Genomic DNA, 23,467 nt, shown 5'->3' with positions numbered 1-23,467 from the left:
GAACAAGATTCTGTGCTTCCAATCATAGGGGGCATAGGTTTGATCCCTGGTTGGGAAACTAAGAATCCCATGTACTGCATATGGTGTGGCTGAAAAAATTTTAAATAGAAATTAATTAATTAAATAAAATACTATGTGCCAGTTTTAGAAAAAACAATGATTAATTTCTCTGCCCCACGGGAGATTTCATCTTACAATAATTGGTGATAGTTAACACCTATTTCAGAGAAGGCAATAACAACCTACTGCAGTACTCTTGCCTGGAAAATCCCATGGACAGAGGAGCCTGGTAGGCTGCAGTCCATGGGGTTGCTACAAGTCGGACACGACTGAGTGATTTCACTTTCACTTTTCACTTTCATGCATTGAAGAAGGAAATGGCAACCCACTCCAGTGTTCTTGCCTGGAGAATCCCAGGGACAGGGGGAGCTTGGTGGGCTGCCGTCTATGGGGTCGCCCAGTCAGACACGACTGAAGTGACTTAGCAGCAGCAGCTGCATGAATTCCCAGTACTGTGCTAAATGTTTTACATGTTTGTTGTATTTAACCCTCAAAACCATCCTATAACATAGATGCTAGTATTATCCCCAGATGACACCACCCTTATGGCAGAAAGTGAAGAGGAACTAAAAAGCCTCTTGATGAAGTGAAAGTGGAGAGTGAAAAAGTTGGCTTAAAGCTCAACATTCAGAAAACGAAGATCATGGCATCCAGTCCCATCACTTCATGGGAAATAGATGGGGAAAAAGTGGAAACAGTGTCAGACTTTATTTTTCTGGGCTCCAAAATCACTACAGATGGTGACTGCAGCCATGAAATTAAAAAACGCTTACTCCTTGGAAGGAAAGTTATGACCAACCTAGATAGCATATTCAAAAGCAGAGACATTACTTTGCCAACAAAGGTTCATCTAGTTAAGGCTATGGTTTTTCCTGTGGTCATGTATGGATGTGAGAGTTGGACTGTGAAGAAGGCTGAGCGCCGAAGAATTGATGCCTTTTAACTGTGGTGTTGGAGAAGACTCTTGAGAGTCCCTTGGACTGCAAGGAGATCCAACCAGTCCATTCTGAAGGAGATCAGCCCTGGGATTTCTTTGGAAGGAATGATGCTAAAGCTGAAACTCCAGTACTTTGGCCACCTCATGTGAAGAGTTGACTCACTGGAAAAGACTCTGATGCTGGGAGGGATTGGAGGCAAGAGGAGATGGGGACGGCAGAGGATGAGATGGCTGGATGGCATCACTGACTCAATGGATGTGGGTCTCAGTGAACTCCGGGAGTTGGTGATGGACAGAGAGGCCTGGCGTGCTGCGATTCATGGGATTGCAAAGAGTCGGACACGACTGAGAGACTGATCTGATCTGATCTGATCTAGTTGAGGCTTTCAGAGATCAAGCAATGTTGCCAATCTTAGACAAATGGAAACATCGGAGCTGAGATTTAGTCCAGGCCATCAGAATCCCATGCCCCAGTCAGTTTTACTGCCTCCTTTTAGTGACTGAGATAACTAATATCCTTTAGATGTAGGGTATGTCCCTTCGCAATTTCTGGATTTGGAAAAAAAGGACGTTCTTCTTTTTCAGTTCTCTTTTTCTGTAAACTCCACATTGTTAACATTTTTCTCTGGTTCCATACTAGACTGATGATATATGCTGGTTAACCGTAATTGGACTTGAGTATTATTTGTGTCTGTTTAGCAGCAAATTTCCAAGTCATTTATGTTGACTTTGACTAATTTCTTTTTTCAAAAGTGACTTTTTCTTGGTCTTATCCCACGAGTTGTAGGCAATTCCTTTCTTTTGCTCCTCCAGTCATATACTTTACTCTTCAGAAGTGTTTATTATTAGATTTCCTCTGGAGTAAATTATTAATATGAGAATTATATGTATGGGTATTGTTATTTATAGAGATAATTCTATACTGCAGTTCAGAGTGTGTCTTTTAGATATGTTAGTGTTCCAGTACAAAAGTTTAGTGTTTACGTTAAGTTTATTGAGGAGACAAACTTTTCTTCTGTGAGAAGACATAGGCAGATACGTGTGGGCCCTCCAGAGTCGTCTTTGTCAGTGCCTTTTCTTTTGGCAAGTTAGATTTTCCAAAGTCATGTCACTGAGTCTCTTAATTTTACCCTTTCCCCAGCTCATTGGAAACAATGCAGAGTGATACCTGCATGTGATAGATTAAAAAACACTCTCCCGGATGTTGATTTTGGTTTTTAAAAGATTGATAGTTGAATGTGTTAAAAATAATTGATATTTTTAAATGAAATTATGAATATCTCTTTACTTATTTTATTGTATTTCTTTTAGGAGGTGATACGAGCCTGTGCAGCAAAGGTGAGTGGTTTTTTATTACCAAGAGACAACTTCAGTTTCCATTGTGATGACCCAAAGAATTGAAACGTACCATTGATAGCTTTAATAGAACTTTTGGAAAAACTTCTTCTGATACCTGTTTGTTACAATTAGGGTTGAATTTATCAAGGAATCATAATACTGGAACCTGAGAATTTAGCAAGTAGTAGAAGGCAATGGCACCCACTCCAGTACTCTTGCCTGGAAAATCCCATGGATGGAGGAGCCTGGTAGGCTGCAGTCCATGGGGTCGCAAAGAGTCGGACACGACTGAGCGACTTCACTTTCACTTTTCACTTTCATGCATTGGAGAAGGAAATGGCAACCCACTCCCATGTTCTTGCCTGGAGAACCCCAGGGACGGGGGAGCCTGGTGGGCTGCCGTCTATCAGGTCGCACAGAGTCGGACACGACTGAAGCGACTTAGCAGCAGCAGCAGCAGCTTACTATTTTTGAAGATTTAAGAATATTGGAATTGGGATGTATCAATACTTTCAGTAAAGGGTTAGTGAGATCATTTCCTTCTCTGAGAAAAATATAATGTGATACTTTATAGGTAAGAGACACCAACACAGTTCCAGTGTGTGAATGGGGCGTAAAGTGTATAAGCCTTGAAATAAATGGAAGCTGTGCACAAACAGTAATAATATATTGTGCTCTGGATTATTTGTGCCTTGTTTCATACTTCCTTTCCCATTTAACTATGTAACAGTCCTGAGAGACAGGTTAGAGATGATTGTTATTCCACTTTTAGAAAGGAGGAAAATGAAGTTGAAGGAGGGTTAAGTGATTTGCCCAAGACCCCAAAGTCAGTCTGAAAATGGAGATTGATATAAAGAGGCTCTTGGTTGGTAAACAATTGCAACTGAACTATATCTGAGTTGCTTTCAACCTAGCAGCTTTCTTTAGCTTTCTTCCTTTTGCAAGCAAGGTTGTTTTATGTGCAAACTTCAAGTCAGTTGTCAAGAAAATAAATTTTATTTAAAAGAGTTGGAATGACACCACTTGTCCATTCTTCCCTCTTATTCTCTCCTGTCCATTTCCAAAATTCAGGTGAATCATGAGATATCCGTTTATTTGTCACATATGGTTATATATTGTCACAAAGTAAAAGGGTGAGGTCTCCGGAAGGGAAAGAATTAAGGTGGTATTAGTACAGTCAAAGCCTGCTTTATGTAATGTCAGTGCAGTAGAAATACTGTCTTTACTCAGCGGACACCTCCTACCACATGGCAGGTGCTTAGAATACAGAAGTTAGTAGGCTATTGTCTCGTTCCACATGAGGCATCTCATGGAGGAAATGTGTCAGAAAACACTAGGCTTATCCCATCACTGAGCTGTCCAGTATCAGTCAGGACCCATCACTTTTTTACCTAATTATCACAAGTCAACAGGAAATAGAATAGAGACAAGGGGAAGGAAGATGAGGGGAAAAAAAGAGAACAAGCTTTATTCTGACTTGAGCTGCAGATGTTCAGGAAACTTGTTCCTGATAGCAATGATTGGTGTAATGATTGTAGCTCCAAGATTACTAAATGTTCTTAAGTATGTATAGTGTATAAAACTGGAGTCAAAAAATAGTTTATCCTCTTGATTAGCAGTTCAGAGCTATTTCTCTTTATTTTTACAAATATGTTATATACCCCTCTTTTGTAATGCTGTCTGAATGCCCAAAGAGTAAAGTGTTCTGCACATATTTGGCAAGGCTTTATGGAGAACATCCTCTGCTAATCTGGAAACTTCCTGAGGGTGGAGGTTCATGTCATTCATCTCTGTGTTCCTAGTACTTAACAAAAAATAGAATAAATTATGATTGAAAATATGACATTTTTGGAAATCAGTCAAAGTATGGAAAGATTGGGCTTCCCAGGTGACGCTAGTAGTAAAGAACCTGACTGTCACTGCAGAAGACATAAGAGATGCAGGTTTGATCCCTGGGTCAGGAAGATCCCCTGGAGGAGGGCAGAGCTACCCACTCCAGTATTCCTGCCTGAAGAATCCCATGGACAGAGGAGCCTGATGGGCTACAGTCTATGGGGTCACAAGGAGTCGGACATAACTGAAGAGACTTAGAAGGAGTAGCAGGAGCATGGAAAGATTAACCTACTAGTTATTTTCTTTTTTTATGACAGTTTTATTGATGGTTTCCCTGGTGGCTCTGATGGTAAAACGTCTGCCTGCAATGCGGGAGACCTGGGTTCAACCCCTGGGTCAGGAAGATCCTCTGGGGAAGGAAATGGCAACCCACTCCAGTACTTTTGCCTGGAAAATCCCATGGACGGAGGAACCTGGTAGGCTACAGTCTATGGGGTTGCAAAGAGTCGGACACGACTGAGCGACTTCACTTTTATTGATATATAACATACATACCACAATAGTCATGCTTTCAAAGTATACAGTTCACTGGGTTTTATCATACACATAGAATTCGCAACCATCACTACTGTCTCTCCAAAAAGAGAGATTATTCCCTCCAAAAAGAAAGCCCATTTTCTCTTAGCAGTCATTCTCCATTTCTGGATAAGGACATGCACGCAGGCACACACATGCACACACACACCACCAAACAAAGCACTCAAACTCCTGGTAACCAGCAGGAGTGGTTTATATTTTCTGTCTCTATATATTTGCCAATTCTGGTTATTTAGTATAAATGGATTCATAAAATATATGGTCATTTATTACTGGCTTTCTATAGCTTAGAATAGTGTTTTCTTGAGTCCACTTGATAAGGAACTAATCTTGTCCTGTGAAAATTCTCATCTAGATATTAAACTAGCATGCTGAAGGAGCAGAAAGAAGATCACTAATCTTAAGTGGGATAGTGAGCAAGCGAGGAAGAGCAGTGTTCCATGACAAGTTGGGGAGAAGCTCAGGAGATCAGGCCAGCCTTTTAAACGGTCCTGTAAGCATGGTAATGTAGAGGAGGAAAAGCTTTACCTTCTGCCCTTATAGGTTCTGTGACTGGTCTAAGGATTAAATTGGCATAGACAGATTAACAGGAGGAAAAAAATGCAATTTTAATTTCATACATATGTGAGCCCCACAAAGATGTGGGATGCCAAAGACTGCCAGTTAGCTGGGGCTTATATACCATCCTGAGCCTAGAAAAGGGATGGAGGAGTCTGACACTTCTGGGGCAGAAGGCAACTTGAGAAGGTAAGAGGAGGAGCTGGTTGGTAGACATAAGTCTCTCAGGTGAAAAAGTTGTCCCTAATGATAGATGGCTTTTTCTTGGTATAGAACCCCATTCTAATGTCTGTTTCTCTTACAAAAGATAGCTTCCACTCTGTGTTCAGAATGCCTGTGTTTATAGTTTCTCAAAGTAATCCTTATGCAAAAGAGGCACATTTTTGGGTGGCATATTCTACTATCCTTCAGTAAGGAGTTTAGGATATTAATTAGAGAAACAAGTGACTGAGATGTTAACCTGGAAAGAACGTGAGAATGGATTTTATTTATTTATTTATTTTGAGAATGGGTTTTAAAAGGCAAGTAATAGTCTTCAGTTCAAGGAAGAGGAGATTGTGGCCTATACTAGTATGGTGTTACAAGATAAACCGAGGCATATTAAACATTTTAGGAGGGTTTTCTTTGAGCAAAAATCTATTCGAATTGGTTAGGGCCAAGCTTAGGATCATTTAGAAGCTTTTCACCAGCAGGAGCTGGGGAAAGACTCCTAGAGAGAAAGGGCTGAAGCAGAACAAGGAAGTTACTGATTGGCTATAGTTTAAAGCCCAGTTGGGCTCCTCGACGAGAGGCCTGGGGCATGGCTGTGTGGGGCCCGGGAGGTCGCCTTTGCTTGCGCGGGTGTCTTGGAGCCCGCAAGCTATTGTGTCCCCATTTCCAGAGTCGCAGCCCCCAGGGCGTGGAAGACGGGGACAGGCCTCAGCCTTCCTCGAAGACTCCCTAGGTCCCCAAGATCTACACCAAAACAGGAGACAAAGGGTTTTCTAGCACCTTCACTGGAGAAAGACCACCCAAAGACGACCAGGTGTTTGAAGCTGTGGGAACTACAGATGAATTAAGTTCAGCCATTGGGTTTGCTATGGAATTAATTGCAGAAAAGGACCACCCGTTTGTGGAAGAGCTTCAGAGAATCCAGTGCTCCCTGTAGGTCTTCGGCTCTGCCCTGGCGACTCCGCGCTCCTCAGCCAGAGAGGCTCATTTAAAACACGCCATGTTCGAGGCGGGGCTCATCCTGGAGCTGGAGCAGTGGATCGACAGATACTCTCGCCAGCTGCCCCCACTCACCACTTTCATCCTGCCTTATTCTTGCCTAGAGAATCCCATGGACAGAGGAGCCTGGCGGGCTGCAGTCCATAGGATCACAGAGTCAGACAGGACTGAGTGACAACACCCAGAGACTACACCCCATCAGGAGGCAAGAGCAGCTCCACACTGCACTTCTGTCGGGCCGTGTGTAGCCCAGCCGAGAGACGTGTGGTGCCTCTTGTCCAGACGGGTGAGACCGATGCAAACGTGGTCAAGTTCTTAAACAGACTCAGTGACTGTCTCTTCACATTAGCCAGATACACAGCCATGAAGGAAGGGAATCCAGAAAAGATATACAAGAACAATGACCTGTTGGACCGCACCTGAGGCTCTGGGAAAGAATGGAAGTGACAATGGTGAAGGGAAGACTTCGCCCTCGCATCCTGATCCCTGAAGATCTCACCCACAGGGGCCAGAAGCTGGTCTTCTGTCCAAACCCGGCTTCCTTTCACAGCCCTGACACTTCCTTTGGGAGCTGTGGCTGGTGGAGAATCCTACCCTCCTCCCCTGGGCTCTCCTCGGTCTTCGAGGAAGTGGGAATGAAGTCGGTGTTGCAGGAAAGAAAGATAAAGTGATTGCTTCATCGAGGAACCAAGCAGAAAAAAAGAATAAAGGGGGAAAGGCTTGCAAAAAAATAAAAATAAAGCTCAGTTGGCTATTGGGATTAGTTATCCTTAGGTTTCAGTATTGAAACCTCGAAGTATTTACAGGCTTAGATTTTGGTTTGCTTATGTGATCATAGGCCACCTGGCATTAAAGCCACTTCAGTCTAATCCTTGAATTCGTTTAAGAGTTATAATAATGGGAGTGCAAGCAGTGGACAGATTTAAGATATATTTTGGAAGTAGATTCAGCACAATGTGGTGATGGATTAGATGTGGTGTAAGTGAGAGAACGAGAACTTAGAAATCACTTCTGTGTTGCTTTTTATAGCCACTGTGTAGATGCTGGTAGAGCTTTTTAATGAGATGAGGACTACTGGCGTGGAGTTTTCTATATGAATGTAGCTGAGAAGTAAGCAATTGGATATTTGAGTCTTGAGCTCTGGGGAGAGTTCAGGGTAAAAGCCGTATTTGTTCTAAACTGTTAGATTTGGTACAATCACCTGGAGAGAGAGTATAGCTAAATACCTGAGACCCTGAAGAGAGTATGTCAGGAAATCTCACAGGAGGTATTTTAAGAAAGGGGAGTGATAAGCAGTCACATGCTATTGAGCGAATGAGTAAAACGAGGACAGAAAATTGGCAGGATGATGTCCTTTGGTTTCCTAGATGAGTACAGTTTCAGTGAGTGGCTGGGAGAAAAGCTCAGTTGAAGTGGGTTGAAGACAGAATGGGAGTCTATAAAGCAGAGACTGTGTAGACCATTCTTTTAAGAAATTCTAACTGAGGAGCAGAGAAGCAGCAACTGGAGCAGAACATTAGATGGACAATATTAAAGTATGCTTATTTGCTGCTGGGAATAATTCGGTGGTGACAGAGAAATTGATAACGTCCCATGGAGGTGGTTATTGCTGGACTCAAGTCCTTGAAGAAATGAGAGGGAATCAAATTCTGAATGCCAGTGGAGAAACTGGCCTAAAGAGAAGTGAGTGTTCATCCTCTCTGATAGGCACATAGGTAGAAACTATGGGTAGATGCTCAGATAAAGATTTGATGATGGGAAGATAAAGAGTTCTCGTCTCTTTACTTCCAGGACAGTAATTGGTATTAGAAGTCTTCCATTGCTCTCACAGAGACTTATAATTTCCAAATTTCCTTGCTCTTTCCTTTGTTTCGAGATGGATTGAATCATATCAGAAATGATATTGCCTGGAGGAATTTCTTTCCATTAAGCTTTGTATGATTCCTCACAAATGGGATTAATCTGTTTTTCTCATGTTCCCAGACATATTGATTCATAATTGGCATGTATTTTAATTGAGTTTATTCTGCCTTAAATTATAATTAATTTTGCCTATATTCTCCAGAATTAAAGTATGAATTTCCTCAGGGAGGAACAATTCTATTCTTTCTTTCTGTTCATCTTCCTCTCCTCTCTTCCTTCTTTCTGTTTTTTTAGATTTTACGTGATATTGTTTCCAGCTCTAATCTTTACGTGTCTGAATTTCCATACTTCTCTGTAAGCTTCTTGAAGCCAGAGGACTTTTATCTTTTTTTTTTAATTATTAATGTCATCTATACTCAGTTCAGTTCATTCATTCAGTCATGTCCGACTCTTCACAAGCCCATGGACTGCAGCACACCAGACCTCCCTGTCTATCACCAATTCCCAGAGCTTGCTCAAACTCATATCCATCAAGTCGGTGATGCCATGCAACCATCTTATCCTTTGTTATCCCCTTCTCCTCCCACCTTCAATCTTTCCCAGCATCAGGGTCTTTTCAAATGAGTCAATTCTTTGCATCAGGTGGCCAAAGTATTGGAGTTTCAGCTTCAACATCCGTCCTTCCAATGAACACTCAAGACTGATCTCGTTTAGGATGGACTGGTTGAATCTCCTTGCAGTCCAAGGGAATCTCAAGAGTCTTCTCCAACACCATAGTTCCAAAGCATCAATTCTTCTGCACTCAGCTTTCCTTATAGTCCAACTCTCACATCCATACATGACTACTGGAAAAACCGTAGCCTTAATTAGATGGACTTTTCTTGGCAAAGTAATATCTCTGCTTTTTAATATGCTGTCTAGGTTGGTCATAACTTTCCTTCCAAGGAGTAAGCATCTTTTAATTTCATGGCTGCAGTCACCATCTGCAGTGATTTTGGAGCCCTAAAAAATAAAGTCTGACACTGTTTCTACTGTTTCCCCATCTATTTGCCATGAAGCGATAGGACTGGATGCCATGATCTTAGTTTTCTGAATGTTGAGCTTTAAGCCAACTTTTTCACTTCTCTTTCACTTTCATCAAGAGTCTCTTTAGTTCTTCTTCACTTTCTGCCATAAGGGTGGTGTCATCTGCATATCTGAGGTTATTGTTATTTCTCCTGGCAGTCTTGATTCCAACTTGTGCTTCATCCAGCCCAGCGTTTCTCATGATGTACTCTGCATATAAGTTAAATAAGCAGAGTGACAATATACAGCCTTGACGTACTCCTTTTCTTGTTTGGAACCAGTCTGTTCCATGCTGGGTCATATGGTGGTTTTATTCCTAGTTTTTTAAGGAATCTCCATACTGTCTTCCATAGTGGCTTTATCAATTTACATTCCCACCAACAGTGCAAGTGCGTTCCCTTTTCTCCACACCCTCTCCAGCATTTATTGTTTGTCGATTTTTTGATGATGGCCATTCTGACCTGTGTGAGGTGATATCTCATTGTGGTTTTGATTTGCATTTCTCTTAATAATGAGCGATGTTGAGGATCTTTTCATGTGTTTGTTAGCCATCTGTATGTTTTCTTTGAAGAAATGTCTGTTTAGGTCTTTTTCCCACTTTTTGTTTGGGTTTGTTTGTTTTTCTAGCATTGAGTTGTATGAGCTGCTTGTATATTTTAGAAATGAATCCTTTGACAGTTGTTTCATTTGCTGTTATTTTCTCCCATTCTGAGGGTTGTCTTTTCACTTTGCTTATAGTTTCCTTTGCTGTGCAAAAGCTTTTAAGTTTAATCAGGTCCCACTTGTTTACTTTTGTTTTTATTTCTGTTACCTCTAGGAGGTGGGTCATAGTGGATCTTGCTTTGATTTATGTCATCGAGTGTCCTGCCTATGTTTTCCTCTAAGAGTTTTACAGTTTTTAGTCTTACATGTAGGTCTTTAATCCGTTTTGAGTTTATCTTTGTGTATGTGTTAGGAAGTGTTCTAACACTCTTTTACATGTATCTGTCCAGTTTTCCCAGCACCATTTATTGAAGAGGCTCTCTTTACCCCATTAAATATTCTTGCCTTCTTTGTCAAAAATAAGGTACCCATAGTGCATGGGTATATTTCTCCACTCCAGTATTCTTGCCTGGAGAATTCCATGGTAGGAGGTTAAAGTCCATGGGGTTGCAAAGAGTCAGACACAGCTAAGTTGACTAACACTTTAACTTGCAATTTCAACTACGGAATCAGAGTCAAAGATAAAATAGAAGAACAAAAGATGCTTGACAACAGTTTTAGGAGTTCTGTGCCAAGAACTAGGGCCAGAGACCTATATGTATATATTTTTCTATTATTTCATACCCCTGTTTCTAGATTTAAATATGGGTACTGTGTGGATCACAATAAACTGTGGAAAATTCTTCAAGAGATGGGAATACCAGACCACCTGATCTGCCTCTTGAGAAATTTGTATGCAGGTCAGGAAGCAACAGTTAGAACTGGACATGGAACAATAGACTGGTTCCAAATAGGAAAAGGAGTTCGTCAAGACTGTATATTGTCACCCTGCTTATTTAACTTACATGCAGAGTACATCATGAGAAATGCTGGACTGGAAGAAACACAAGGTGGAATCAAGATTGCTGGGAGAAATATCAATAACCTCAGATATGCAGATGACACCACCCTTATGGCAGAAAGTGAAGAGGAACTCAAAAGCCTCTTGATGAAAGTGAAAGTGGAGAGTGAAAAAGTTGGCTTAAAGCTCAACATTCAGAAAACGAAGATCATGGCATCCGGTCCCACCACTTCATGGGAAATAGATGGGGAAACAGTGGAAACAGTGTCAGACTTTATTTTTCTGGGCTCCAAAATCACTACAGATGGTGACTGCAGCCATGAAATTAAAAGACGCTTACTCCTTGGAAGGAAAGTTATGACCAACCTAGATAGCATATTCAAAAGCAGAGACATTACTTTGCCAACAAAGGTTGGTCTAGTCAAGGCTATGGTTTTTCCTGTGGTCATGTATGGATGTGAGAGTTGGACTGTGAAGAAGGCTGAGCACCGAAGAATTGATGCTTTTGAACTGTGGTGTTGGAGAAGACTCTTGAGAGTCCCTTGGACTGCAAGGAGATCCAACCAGTCCATTCTGAAGGAGATCAGCCCTGGGATTTCTTTGGAAGGAATGATGCTAAAGCTGAAACTCCAGTACTTTGACCACCTCATGTGAAGAGTTGACTCGTTGGAAAAGACTCTGATGCTGGGAGGGATTGGGGGCAAGAGAAGAAGGGGATGACAGAGGATGAGATGGCTGGATGGCATCACTGACTCGATGGACGTGAGTTTGAGTGAACTCCGGGAGTTGGTGATGGACAGGGAGGCCTGGCGTGCTGCAATTCATGGGGTCGCAAAGAGTCAGACACGACTGAGCGACTGATCTGATCTGATTGAGTTTCTTACTTTTAAGCCCATTATTCTGTAATTCTTATCATCAAAAAGTCAGTTACATTTGAGAAGTCTTGAATATAAATACCGCCTTAAATTTGGGTAAGGTTTTAAAACATGCACTGCTTTCATATGTGTTAATGAGTTTGACTTCTGTGTAGTTTTTATAAGGTTATACCAGCCATTTACTAAACAAATGTATATAAACAAAACCCGTCCCTTACCCTCAAAAAGATTATAGTCTCATGGATGATAACTTACTAGGTAAGCATCCTAAGGTACTACCGGTGCCATGATACTAGAAGATGTGGGAATAGTGGGGAGACAAAGAAGGAGGTCCGTCTGGTCAACAAAGGTCAGTCTAGTCAAAGCTGTGGTTTTTCCAGTTCTGATGTATGGATACTGCAAGGAGATCAAAGCAGTCAATCCTAAAGGAAATCTGTCCTAAATATTCATTGGAAGGACTGATGCTGAAGCTGAAGCTCCAATACTTTGACCACCTGATGGGAAGAACTGACTCATTGGAAAAGCCCCTCATGCTGGGAAAGATTGAAGGTGGGAGGAGAAGGGAATGACAGAGGATGAGATGGTTGGATGGCATCACTGACTCGATGGACATGAGTTTGAGGAAGCTCCAGGAGTTGGTGATGGACAGGGAAGCATGGTGTGCTGTAGTCCGTGGGGTCGCGAAGAAGTCGGACACGACTGAGCAACTGGGCTGACTGAAATTAGGAGGAGATAAGTTCTAATGGGAAAGTCTGAAAGACTTTTCGTGCCTGATGTAACACTTGAGCTTAGGCTTTGAGAAGAAGTCAATATCAAAAAGGAAGATGGAGCCAGGAAGGAAGCACATTCCAGGAAACAGGAAAAGCATGAACCGAGTCACAGAGACATGAAGCAATGTGGAATGTCTGGGGAGCAATTTGTTGCAGCTGGAACATAGGAGATAGAGCAGTAAGGTTGGAAGGCTAGTAGTTCTTATAGAAAGCTTTGTTTGCTATACTAAAAAGTATGGATTTTATCCAGTGGAACAGTTGATGATGGGTTTTAAACAAAAGTGTTGCTCAATCAAATTAGCATTTTAGAAAAATCACCCTGGTAGCAGTATAGAAGAAGAATCAGTAGATGGGAAGACAAATCAGGAGACGACTATTGCAGTGGTAGCACTGATGATGAAGGAGTGGAATCAGATGCCAGAGCACCTGACTGCCTAAATGAGAACTCTGTGTGGAGTGTGAGGAAGCTGTCCAGGGTGATGCCCATCTGTCTGGCTGGAACAGCAGAGTGGGTGATGAGAGCTTTCCCCAAGGAAGTGAACAGCATAGGAAAGGTTAGTTTGGTTCTGAACTTACTGATCAGAAGAGTTTTACATGAAAAAATTGTCAACATGAAAGGCAGATGAAGCAATGAAAACATACATCTTTGCCTGGGATAACCGTGTGGTGTGAACGAAGTAGAGAGCCCAGTGGGTCTAGCAGGCAACACAGAGAAGCAGTGGCAGGATCACCAACAAAAAATGGTTTCCCAGAAACACGAGAGTGATTGACAGTGTCAGATATCTCAGAGGCCTGAGTGAATCTGCCAAATTTGATCATTTGAAGTCCATGATGACTTTAGTTTCAGATTTAGTGTTCTGATAGATACAAGCTTTGTTGTAGCTGCTTGAAAGTGAATGGCTGAGCTATATAGATAGCAGTTATTGGCTGTTTTTCAAAAACTTTAACGTTCAATGAAGGTTAAGGAAATTTATGGAATCATAGTAAGAATTACTTGTTTTCTATTTTGTAGTAAAGTGAAAAGATTAATGCTTATAGCCTGTAGACAAACAGCTAGTAGAGAATTTGGAAGAGCCTTAAGGATAGCCACATGGAGAAGGAAATGGCAACCCACTCTAGTATTCTTGCCTGGAGAATTCCATGGACAGAGGAGCCTGGCATGGTACAGTCCATAGGGTTGCACAGAATCAGACACGTCTAAGCATGCATGCAAAGATATCTTCAAGGGAACAGCTGGGGGATTAATTTTAAATGGAAGAGTACCTCTTTATCTGGGCTTCCCTGATAGCCCAGTTGGTAAAGAATCCGCCTGCAATGCAGGAGACCCTGGTTCAATTCCTGGGTCGGGAAGATCCCCTGAAGAAGGGAAAGACTACCCATTCCAGTATTCTGGCCTGGAGAATTCCGTGGACTGTATAGTCCATGGGGTCTCAAAGAGTTGGACCTGACTGAGCGAATTTCTCTTTCACCTGTTTATCTGACACTGGAAAGAAAGAGGAGGACAGGTGTAAGAGGTTTGTTCTTGGAAGTGAGGATTTCAGGGGGTTCAGAACCAAATTTTCTCTCTGGAGTAAGGAAATATACTGAGAGAAAGGAGGTGAAGGTTTGTACTGTAGTATGCATCAGGTTAATTGGCTTTCTCTGAGGCATATTACTACTGGGTAAGTGGTTTGAACCAGTACTAGATGTTAATTTTGAGCTTTATACAGGGGAATATATTAGTAATTTTTGAACCACCAGCCCTTATACTCAAAAAATCTTGATTAAATATTACAAAATAAAATGTGATGACTGATCCCCATTTGAATGCTGGTTTAGTTAATACTGTAGGGGGTGAACTAATTTGAGGAGAGATTTTCTAGCTCGTTACCCCACTGTAAAAATTTAACAGTAACAATGTTTCTTCCCTATCCCTCACTTCATTGTCGCAATTTATAAGGGCAGTATCTAGGACCTAGAGAGATCATGTTGCATCTCTCTTTATGACATCACGGCCTACTCATTTCTTAGGTTTTACTAACCTCTATATCACAGAAATGTAAGTTGCTTTTAGAACTTATGAGGTGTTCAGATAACTGACTTCAGATAACTTGAATCTCACTTTGGCTCAAGTTTTCTGTTTAACTTGTTTTGTAATACTGGGATTTTAACTTTTACAGCAGACATATAATTTGCAACAAAAAAATTTCCTAGGTGCTGGTTTTAGAAGTGTCTTCAAATTAAAGTGTTATCTGCATTGTTGTTCAAATTTAGTTTAAAAAAAATAGATGTCCAGAAGAAGGGGGACACATTTGTTAACATAAGTGTATAAACAGTGTTAATATCTTTTCTGTTATCATTAAAATCAAGTTTGAAGTGTGTTCACAAATTGAAACTTTGAAAACAATTCTTCAGGTTAATAAAGCATATAAAGTCAGCTAAAAGGATTAGACTTGTAAGTATATATGGAAATGAGTGTTACATATCTCCCAATGGTTTTACAATTTAATCACTAAAGGGTAAACTATTGTAGCCTGTTTAGCTTTGTGCATTCAATTTGAGGTTAGAGCAATGACTTTTTTAACATGAAAATTAACTCCTCCTAGAGAATTAGTATTTGCATATTTTATCAAAACTGTTTATACCCTGAAAGAGCAGGCAAAACAGTTTTTGTGATTAACTTGGCAGTTCTAGGTGGTTGTTTTTTTCTTTTTTCCATTATGAATTTTATTAAATTTTTATGCTTCTCATTTTGCACAGTATGGAGGTATTAAACTGACTTTGGCAGACTGTGGTTTTTGCATGAGGCAAGCAGAAAAGTGTTTTGTAAAAAGAGGATAGATTGTTGTAGGGTAGACTATCTTAGCCAACCTTTCTGTTGTTGTAAAATTATTAAGCAATTCTTTTCCACAGCATATGTTTCAAAAATAGATATTGCTTCACTCTGTATAATGGTTGTTATTATTTTTCTTCCTTTAAATGAATTAGTGAATATGTATAAGCTCACTTTGAAAATACTTTGAGTTCTAATTTCAGATCACTATTAGTTCAGTTCAGTTCAGTCACTCAGTTGTGTCCGACTCTTTGCAACCCCATGAATCGCAGCACGCTGGGCCTCCCTGTCCATCACCAACTCCCGGAGTTTACCCAAACTCATGTGCATCGAGTTGGTGACGCCATCCAGCCATCTCATCCTCTGTTGTCCCCTTCTCCTCCTGCCCCCAATCCCTCCCAGCATCAGGGTCTTTTCCAATGAGTCAACTCTTCACATGAGGTGGCCAAAGTATTGGAGGGTAGTGATTAACAATTATCCATACCTTAGAAACTAAGTTATCCTCCCTGTTATGTTGCCACTCATCACTTCACGAACATTTGAATAGTCTCTAAAGATATGTCAAGAGAGGGCAGAAGTGTAGAAATGCTTAGAAAAACCATGTAATTGTAGATCATAATTGGATTTTTTAAAACAGCATTTTACTTAGAAAAAGTGGCAAGTCTTTCAGTTTGAGTGGAGTCATTCAAGGATCCTATTTGAGCTTTCTTGGTATTCATTTTTTGCTTTAGCACAAGTAATTTTCTGAAGAGGAAGACTGAAAAGCAAATTTGTGTGTATGTGTGTGTGTGCACATGTGCGTGTCCAGCATACACCTGCTTTTTTGCACCAGATTTCAAAATGCTTTGTTTGATAGGTAGGATTAAAATTTTCAAGAACATAGAAGTAAACTGAAAAATGATTCTAAAAAAGAGAAGTGAATTAAATAGTTAAGTGATAAATTGTCATTTTGTATATAGTACTTCCATATAAAAGCATAGCATTCTGAAAAATTTACTGCATCATCTTACTGCGTTTCATATTTCTAAGTACCCTTGCTTGTAATAATGTTAGTAATAATAACTAATATTTATATAACACTTGATTTGTATAGCACTTTAGGATCCCCTTTGTGAACATACTCTGTTTAATCTATTTCATTAGTGTTATTTAGTGCTTTAGGGTTAACCTATGTTTTAATACCAATGATTATTATTAGTCTTCAAGCACATTTCCTTTGAAGTTTATTTACTGTTTTTATTTTCTCCATTTAAAGTTGGAAAATGAAATTCAATGATCTTAGGTGATTTCATTGTTACTTTAGCTGTTGTATCAATGTAAATAGTCAACTTTAATTTTGGTCAGTGTTAATAATGGCTTCTTATAGAATTTTTCTAGCTGGATAATTTTTCTTAGCATTGATGTAATATTTGACCCCATCTAGTAACTACTTTCGAAAATATTTTTATTTTTCATAAGATGATACCACAATAGTTTAGGAATCTTAGAGCTATAATTGCACATGATCTTAATTGACTTTTTCACAAAATTATCTTTCTTTCAAAAGAAAAACTTAATCTTATATACCATTTACTGTCACTGTTTGAAAGAAGAGAAGCATTTACAAATATTATGTAAATAATGAGTCAGATAAAGGGCATGTAACCACAACTCAGTACTGTTGTTCTATGTATAGAACATCAAAAGGGAATTTTTAAATACTAATACAGTGGAAGTCCTCTGTGTAGTTTTGAGTATTTCAAAAAAGAGAAAGGAGCTACTTTCCTATACTAATATTTACATACCATAAACTGTCATTTTTAATAGTTTGTTAATTAACAGATTACTTTTTTACAGAAAATTAGAAATTTAAACATTTCCATTTTTTTCAAAATTCGATCACATTTTATCATGCTTTTTGAAAGTGGTAAAAATAATAAGATATAATGATTGATTTATTAATAATGAAAAAGAGACTAGATCGCTGCTGAAATTATCTGAACTGCAAGATGAATTTACTAACTTACTAAACATTTAAGCCTTTTTCTGTGAAGTGTGTTTTTCATACACTTACAGTGTTACAGTGTACTTACAATGTAGTTACAATGTTGCACTTGTTACTCGTTTCATTTCATTTCATTTCTGAGTACAGACCATTGTACTTGCACAATTGTAGTAGAATTTTTGTGCTACTGAACATTGTATTTACTTATAGAAATTTTGCTTGTTCATTATTTGAGTTGTTTTTTGAAAACTGTCTTAAGAATAAGATTTTTTGATACGGCAGAAACTATTTCACTTGGCTAGTTAAGTTGCAGCTGTGTTATCTATGTCACTGTGATACATATAAACATGAACATTACAGGTGTTTTCTGTACAGTATCTGAAAAGGAAGTACTTGTTCTTTCAAAAATGCTAAGGAAATGTGGATGTGAAACATTTAAAAACTCTTTCTTAATTGAAAGCAGTCAGGGAGTCACTTATTTTTGCATTTTTTTTTTTTTTTTTTGGCATAACTTTTAAGACCACTCTAAGTTACTAATAAAGTTAGTCCCATGATAAGCAAACTTGTTTTCAAAGTAAGGCAGATTGTAAAAACTATAGAGTTTTGTAAACTCTTAAAAACTAAGCATATAAATCATTGTCACTTCTTTTGACATGTTCCCTGGTTTGCATCGTAAGCAAATATTTCTCATCCACTATTTGCATCAGTAACCCCGGAAATTACGCTTTCATTTCTGATTTGCCTTTCCTATTACAGGTCAACAAAAATCTCTCATTCACTTCGACATCAGCCTCCTCACAGCAGTCTAAGTCAAAACAATCAAACATGCTGGACGCTCATCAGATTCTGCGTCAGTTTGGTTTCACTCAAACCGGTGAGCCCCTTTCTTACTTTGACTATTCATTAAATGTTCAGATTCTATTTTTTAATGGATGTCATATATTTCACTTCAGAAGTACGGCTCATAGCATTATAACGGTCAGTTTTCACACTTGGTGAATTATATTCCAGCATTTTTTTCTTTAAAAATCACTGAATTATTTCAAAAGCAAATTTGAATTTGGTAACTTTAATGGTAGATACTCTCATCCTCTAGTCTTTTGAGTAGATAATAATTGAAAAGTCACAGAACATGAATTTTATATCTGATTCAGTTTCCTTTGGGTAAAGGAACCATAGTTTATGGATAATCAGATTTTGTGATTCATTTCAAAGAAACCCCAGGTAAAATGCATTTTGGTAGAAACAGGATGCATCCTGCCTGCCAAAATATCACGTTTCTTCAAAATTGGAAAATTAACAAAAGATACAAAGAAGCTAGTTATTTAAATGTATATCAATCACAGAGTTGAAACAAACTATACAATTGCAAATTTTAGGCGAATATTTTAAATTAATTTGAATAAGGTTTTCAAAGAATCTCAAAGAAAAACCCTCTAGATGAGAAGTGTGTATTTTTGGTATTGAAAGATGTCTGCTTCTATTCATTAGCTTTTGGTATTTCCTAGTATTTTTTTTCTACTATGGAAATCTTTCAGAAAGATGGAAATCTTTCAGAGAACTGAAAATGACAAAACAGTTGTCTTTGACAGAGAGAGGAGGAAACTTGAGCTTGAAAAGACCAGCTTAATTTATTTAGAAATTTAGGAACGATCTTACTCTTCTACTTCGAAGGTATTTGGAGTTTGCATATGAAGTTAGTGTAATATCGCTGATTACATATTCAGTTCAGTTCAGTTCAGTTCAGTCACTCAATCATGTCCGACTCTCTGCGACCCCATGAGCTGCAGCATGCCAGACCTCCCTGTCCATCACCAACTCCCAGAGATACCAAAATTCATGTCCATTGAGCCAGTGATGCCATGCAACTATCTCATCCTCTGTCGTCCCCTTCTCCTCCTGCCCTCAATCTTTCCCAGCATCAGGGTCTTTTCAAATGAGTCAGCTCTTCGCATCAGGTGGCCAAAGTATTGGAGTTTCAGCTTCAACATCAGTCCTTCCCATGAACACCCAGGACTGATCTCCTTTAAGATGGACTGGTTGGATCTCCTTGAAGTCTAAAGGACTCTGAAAAGTCTTCTACAGCACCACAGTTCAAGAACTAAGCATCAATTCTTCGGCGCTCAGCTTTCTTCATAGTCCAACTCTCACATCCGTGCACCACTACTGGAAAAACCATAGCCTTGACTAGGTGGGCCTTTGTTGGCACAGGAATGTCTCTGCTTTTTAATATGCTGTCTAGGTTGGTCATAACTTTCCTTCCAAGGAGTAAGCGTCTTTTAATTTTGTGGCTGCAGTCACCATCTGCAGTGATTTTGGAGCCCTAAAAAATAAAGTCTCTCACTGATTCCACTGTTTCCCCATCTATTTGCCATGCAGTGATGGGACCAGATGCCACGATCTTAGTTTTCTGAATGTTGAGTTTTAAGCCAACTTTCTCACTCTCCTCTTTCACTTTCATCAAGAGTCTCTTTAGTTCTTCTTCACTTTCTGCCATAAGGGTGGTGTCATCTGCATATCTGAGGTTATTGATATTTCTCCCAGAAATCTTGATTCCAATTAGTGCTTCATCCACTCCAGCATTTCTCATGGGTACTCTGCATATAAGTTAAATAAGCACGGTGACAATATACAGCCTTGACGTCCTCCTTTTCCTATTTGGAACCAGTCTGTTGTTCCATGTCCAGTTCTAACTGTTGCTTCCTGACCTGACTATAGGTTTCTCAGGAGGCAGGTCAAGTGGTCTGGTATTCTCATCTCTTTGAGAATTTTCCACAGTTTATTGTGATCCACACAGTCAACGGCTTTAACATAGTCAATAAAGCAGAAATACATGTTTTTCTGGAACTCTCGCTTTTTCGATGATCCAACGGATGTTGGAAATTTGATCTCTGATTCTTTGCCTTTTCTAAAACTGGCTTGAACATCTAGAAGTTCTCGGTTCATGTAATGTTGAAACCTGGCTTGGAGAATTTTGAGCTTTACTCTACTAGCGTGAGAGATGAGTGCAATTATACGGTAGTTTGAGCATTCTTTGGCATTGCCTTTCTTTGGGATTGGAATGAAAACTGACCTTTTCCAGACCTATGGCCACTGCTGAGTTTTCCAGATTTGCTGGCATATTGAACACAGCACTTTCACAGGATAATCTTTCAGGATTTGAAAGAGCTCAACTGGAATTCCATCACCTCCACTAGCTTTGTTTGTAGTGATGCTTCCTAAGGCCCATTTGACCTCACATTCCAGGATGTCTGGCTCTAGGTGAGTGATCACACCTTTGTGATTATCTGGGTCGTGAAGATCTTTTTTGTACAGTTCTTCTTTGTATTCTTGCCACCTCTTCTTAATATCTTCTGTTTCTGTCATGTCCATACCATTTCTGTCCTTTATTGTGCCCATCTTTTCTTGAAATGTTCCCTTGGTATCTCTAATTTTCTTGAAGAGATCTCTAGTCTTTCCCATTCTGTTGTTTTCCTCTATTTCTTTGCATTGATCACTGAGGAAGGCTTTCTTATCTCTCCTTGCTATTCTTTGGAACTCTGCATTCAAATGGGTATGTCTTTCCTTTTCTCCTTTGCTTTTCACTTCTTTTCACAGCTATTTGTAAGGCCTCCCCAGACAGCCATTTTGCTTTTTTGCATTTCTTTTTGCTGGGCATGGTCTTGATCCCTGTCTCCTGTACAAGGTCATAAACCTCATTCCATAGATCATCAGGCACTCTGTCTATCAGATCTAGTCCCTTAAATAAATTTGTCAGTTCCACTGTATAATCATAAGGGATTTGATTTAGGTCATACCTGAATGGTCTAGTGGTTTTCCCCACTTTCTTCAATTCAAATTTAAATTTGAATTTGGCAATAAGGATTTCATGATCTGAGCCATAGTCAGCTCCCAGTCTTGTTTTTGCTGACTGTATAGAACTTCTCCATCTTTGGCTACAAAGAATATAATCAGTCTGATTTTGGTGTTGGCCATCTGGTGATGTCCATGTGTAGAGTCTTCTTTTGTTTTGTTGGAAGAGGGTGTTTGCTATGACCAGTGTGTTCTCTTGGCAAAACTCTATTAGCCTTTGCCCTACTTCATTCTGTACTCCAAGGCCAATTTTGCCTGTTACTCCAGGTGTTTCCTGACTTCCTACTTTTGCATTCCAGTCCCCTATAATGAAAAGAAGATCTTTATTTGATGTCAGTTCTAAAAGGTCTTGTAGGTCTTCATAGAACCATTCAGTTTCAGCTTCTTCAGCATTACTGGTCGGGGCATAGACTTGGATTACCGTGATATTGAATGGTTTGCCTTGGAAACAAACAGTGATCATTGTCATTTTTGAGATTGCATCCAAGTACTGCATTTTGGACTCTTTTGTTGACTATAATGGCTACCCCATTTCTTCTAAGGGGTTCTTGCCCGCAGTAGTAGATACAGTGGTCATCTGAGTTAAATTCACCCATGCCAGTCCGTTTTAGTTCGCTGATTCCCAGAATGTCTACGTTCACTCTTGCCGTCTCCTGTTTGACCACTTCCAGTTTGCCTTGATTCACGGACCTAACATTCCAGGTTCCTATGCAATATTGCTCTCTATAGCATCAGACCTTGCTTCTAACAGCAGTCACATCCACAACTGGGTGTTGTTTTTGCTTTGGCTCCATCCCTTCATTCTTTCTCAAGTTATTTCTCCACTGATCTCCAGTAGCATATTGGGCACCTACCGACCTGGGGAGTTCATCTTTCTGTGTCCTATCTTTTTGCCTTTTCATACTGTTACATGTTACAGTAGGAAAATATCTGGATCAAGAGCTCTTATGTTAAGTCCTGGCTGTGCCTTTTATTATCCTTGTTACCTGCAAATGTTAGAATCTTCATTTGAAAACTGGGAATGATGTTTGCATTATATATTGTGGAAAATCAAGTCACAAAGCACATATGAAAACACTCTATAAGCATTAGATACTATGTGAATGTAACATACTTGTATTGTAAACATGATTTGTGTGTGCACTAGCTTTGAAAAAATACTTTGAGTTCTAATTTTAAGTCACTCTGGTAATTAACAGTTGTCCCAAACCTTAGAAATTTTAAATTTCTAGTGTGTCAGATATTTACTGGAAGTTTGAGCAATAGTTTTGCTCTTCTTGTGTATAGTGGAGGGCAGACCATGTGCACCTCCTATAGATGCATTCTCTGCATCCTAATGTGATGCTTGGTTTGCTTTCAGACCATGTCATTTTAATGAGTAGGAGGGAGGAGGGAACCTGGCTCCACCACTTGATGCCTATCTTTCTGCTGAGGTCTAAATTTCTTCCGAGAACAAATCTTGCCTTCCACATTTCAGGATTAAGAGTGTAAAACATAAGTCTGATCAAGTTAGCAGATTGATTAAAGTTCATTCAAGTAGTATCTTAAGTTTATCAGCCAACGAGGTGTAGATAATAGATACAAAATTCTTTCTTTGTAAACGGAAAGAGAAGACAGGATAGATAGGAAGGCTTTGAAATGGAAGAGTGATTACCACTCTGACAGATAAAGAATAAAAGGAAAACCAGATATGATAAAGGCAAGCCTTGCAAACTTAACAATTTTACCTTGGATTCACTTCCTTTACCTTCAGCTTCCATGGTCATATAGGCCTTGAGTGGGACTTTTAAATCATGCATATCCCTCAATGTGAGCACTGTCTCAGGAGCATGACCATTAAGCCATGTAATACCTGGTAGGACTGCTTTGCTTGATTTTTAGTTATTCTCATTTTAAGGCATATCTTCCCTATAAAATTTGTTGAGAGACTTCCGTGGCAGTCCAGTGGCTAAGACTTCAGGCTTCCAGCGCTGGGGACATAGGTTCAATCTCTGGTCAGGGAACTAGGATGACACCTGCTGCACAGCCAAAAAAGAAAAAAGAAATTTTTTTTCTTTGTATCATTGTATAGAAAACTTATAAAAGCAGAGTATGTAGTCCATTGCAAAGTGGCCAAATCCATCTTATTCATTAAGAAGCCAATCTTTGTGAAAAGAATCCTGCACTAGGAA

The 23,467-nt window shown here is 39.5% G+C and overlaps 1 protein-coding gene and 1 pseudogene across 51 annotated transcripts in view; both read left to right on the top strand.

Annotated features, from left to right (window-relative positions):
- The window catches only part of AHI1 (Abelson helper integration site 1), a 219,446-nt gene that overhangs the window by 88,545 nt on the left and 107,434 nt on the right, over positions 1-23,467 (top strand). For 42 of the 50 annotated variants that reach the window (XR_015133236.1, XR_015133238.1, XR_015133239.1 and 39 more), the window contains 2 exons: positions 2,309-2,335; positions 18,201-18,318. Coding sequence is in view for 20 of the 50 variants with exons in the window: in XM_086317985.1 (XP_086174111.1) it covers positions 2,309-2,335; positions 18,201-18,318 (145 nt within the window). In the remaining 30 variants the exon portion in view is untranslated. Of the gene's footprint in view, positions 1-2,308; positions 2,336-4,485; positions 4,645-18,200; positions 18,319-23,467 lie in introns of all 50 variants that reach the window. The other 8 variants (XR_015133226.1, XM_086317980.1, XM_086317970.1 and 5 more) reach the window with 2 other exon arrangements.
- LOC147366186 (corrinoid adenosyltransferase MMAB-like) lies at positions 5,985-7,241 on the top strand (annotated as a pseudogene). The gene is made up of 2 exons (XR_015133244.1): positions 5,985-6,675; positions 6,714-7,241. The product of XR_015133244.1 is annotated as a corrinoid adenosyltransferase MMAB-like (transcript).

The sequence above is a fragment of the Bos grunniens genome, chromosome 9 (genome assembly GCF_055505025.1).
Source record: "Bos grunniens cultivar Pamir isolate PY7600 chromosome 9, Bosgru_T2T1.0, whole genome shotgun sequence".
Classification (NCBI taxonomy): Eukaryota; Metazoa; Chordata; class Mammalia; order Artiodactyla; family Bovidae; genus Bos; species Bos grunniens.
This window is presented reverse-complemented; position numbering and strand designations above follow the sequence as displayed.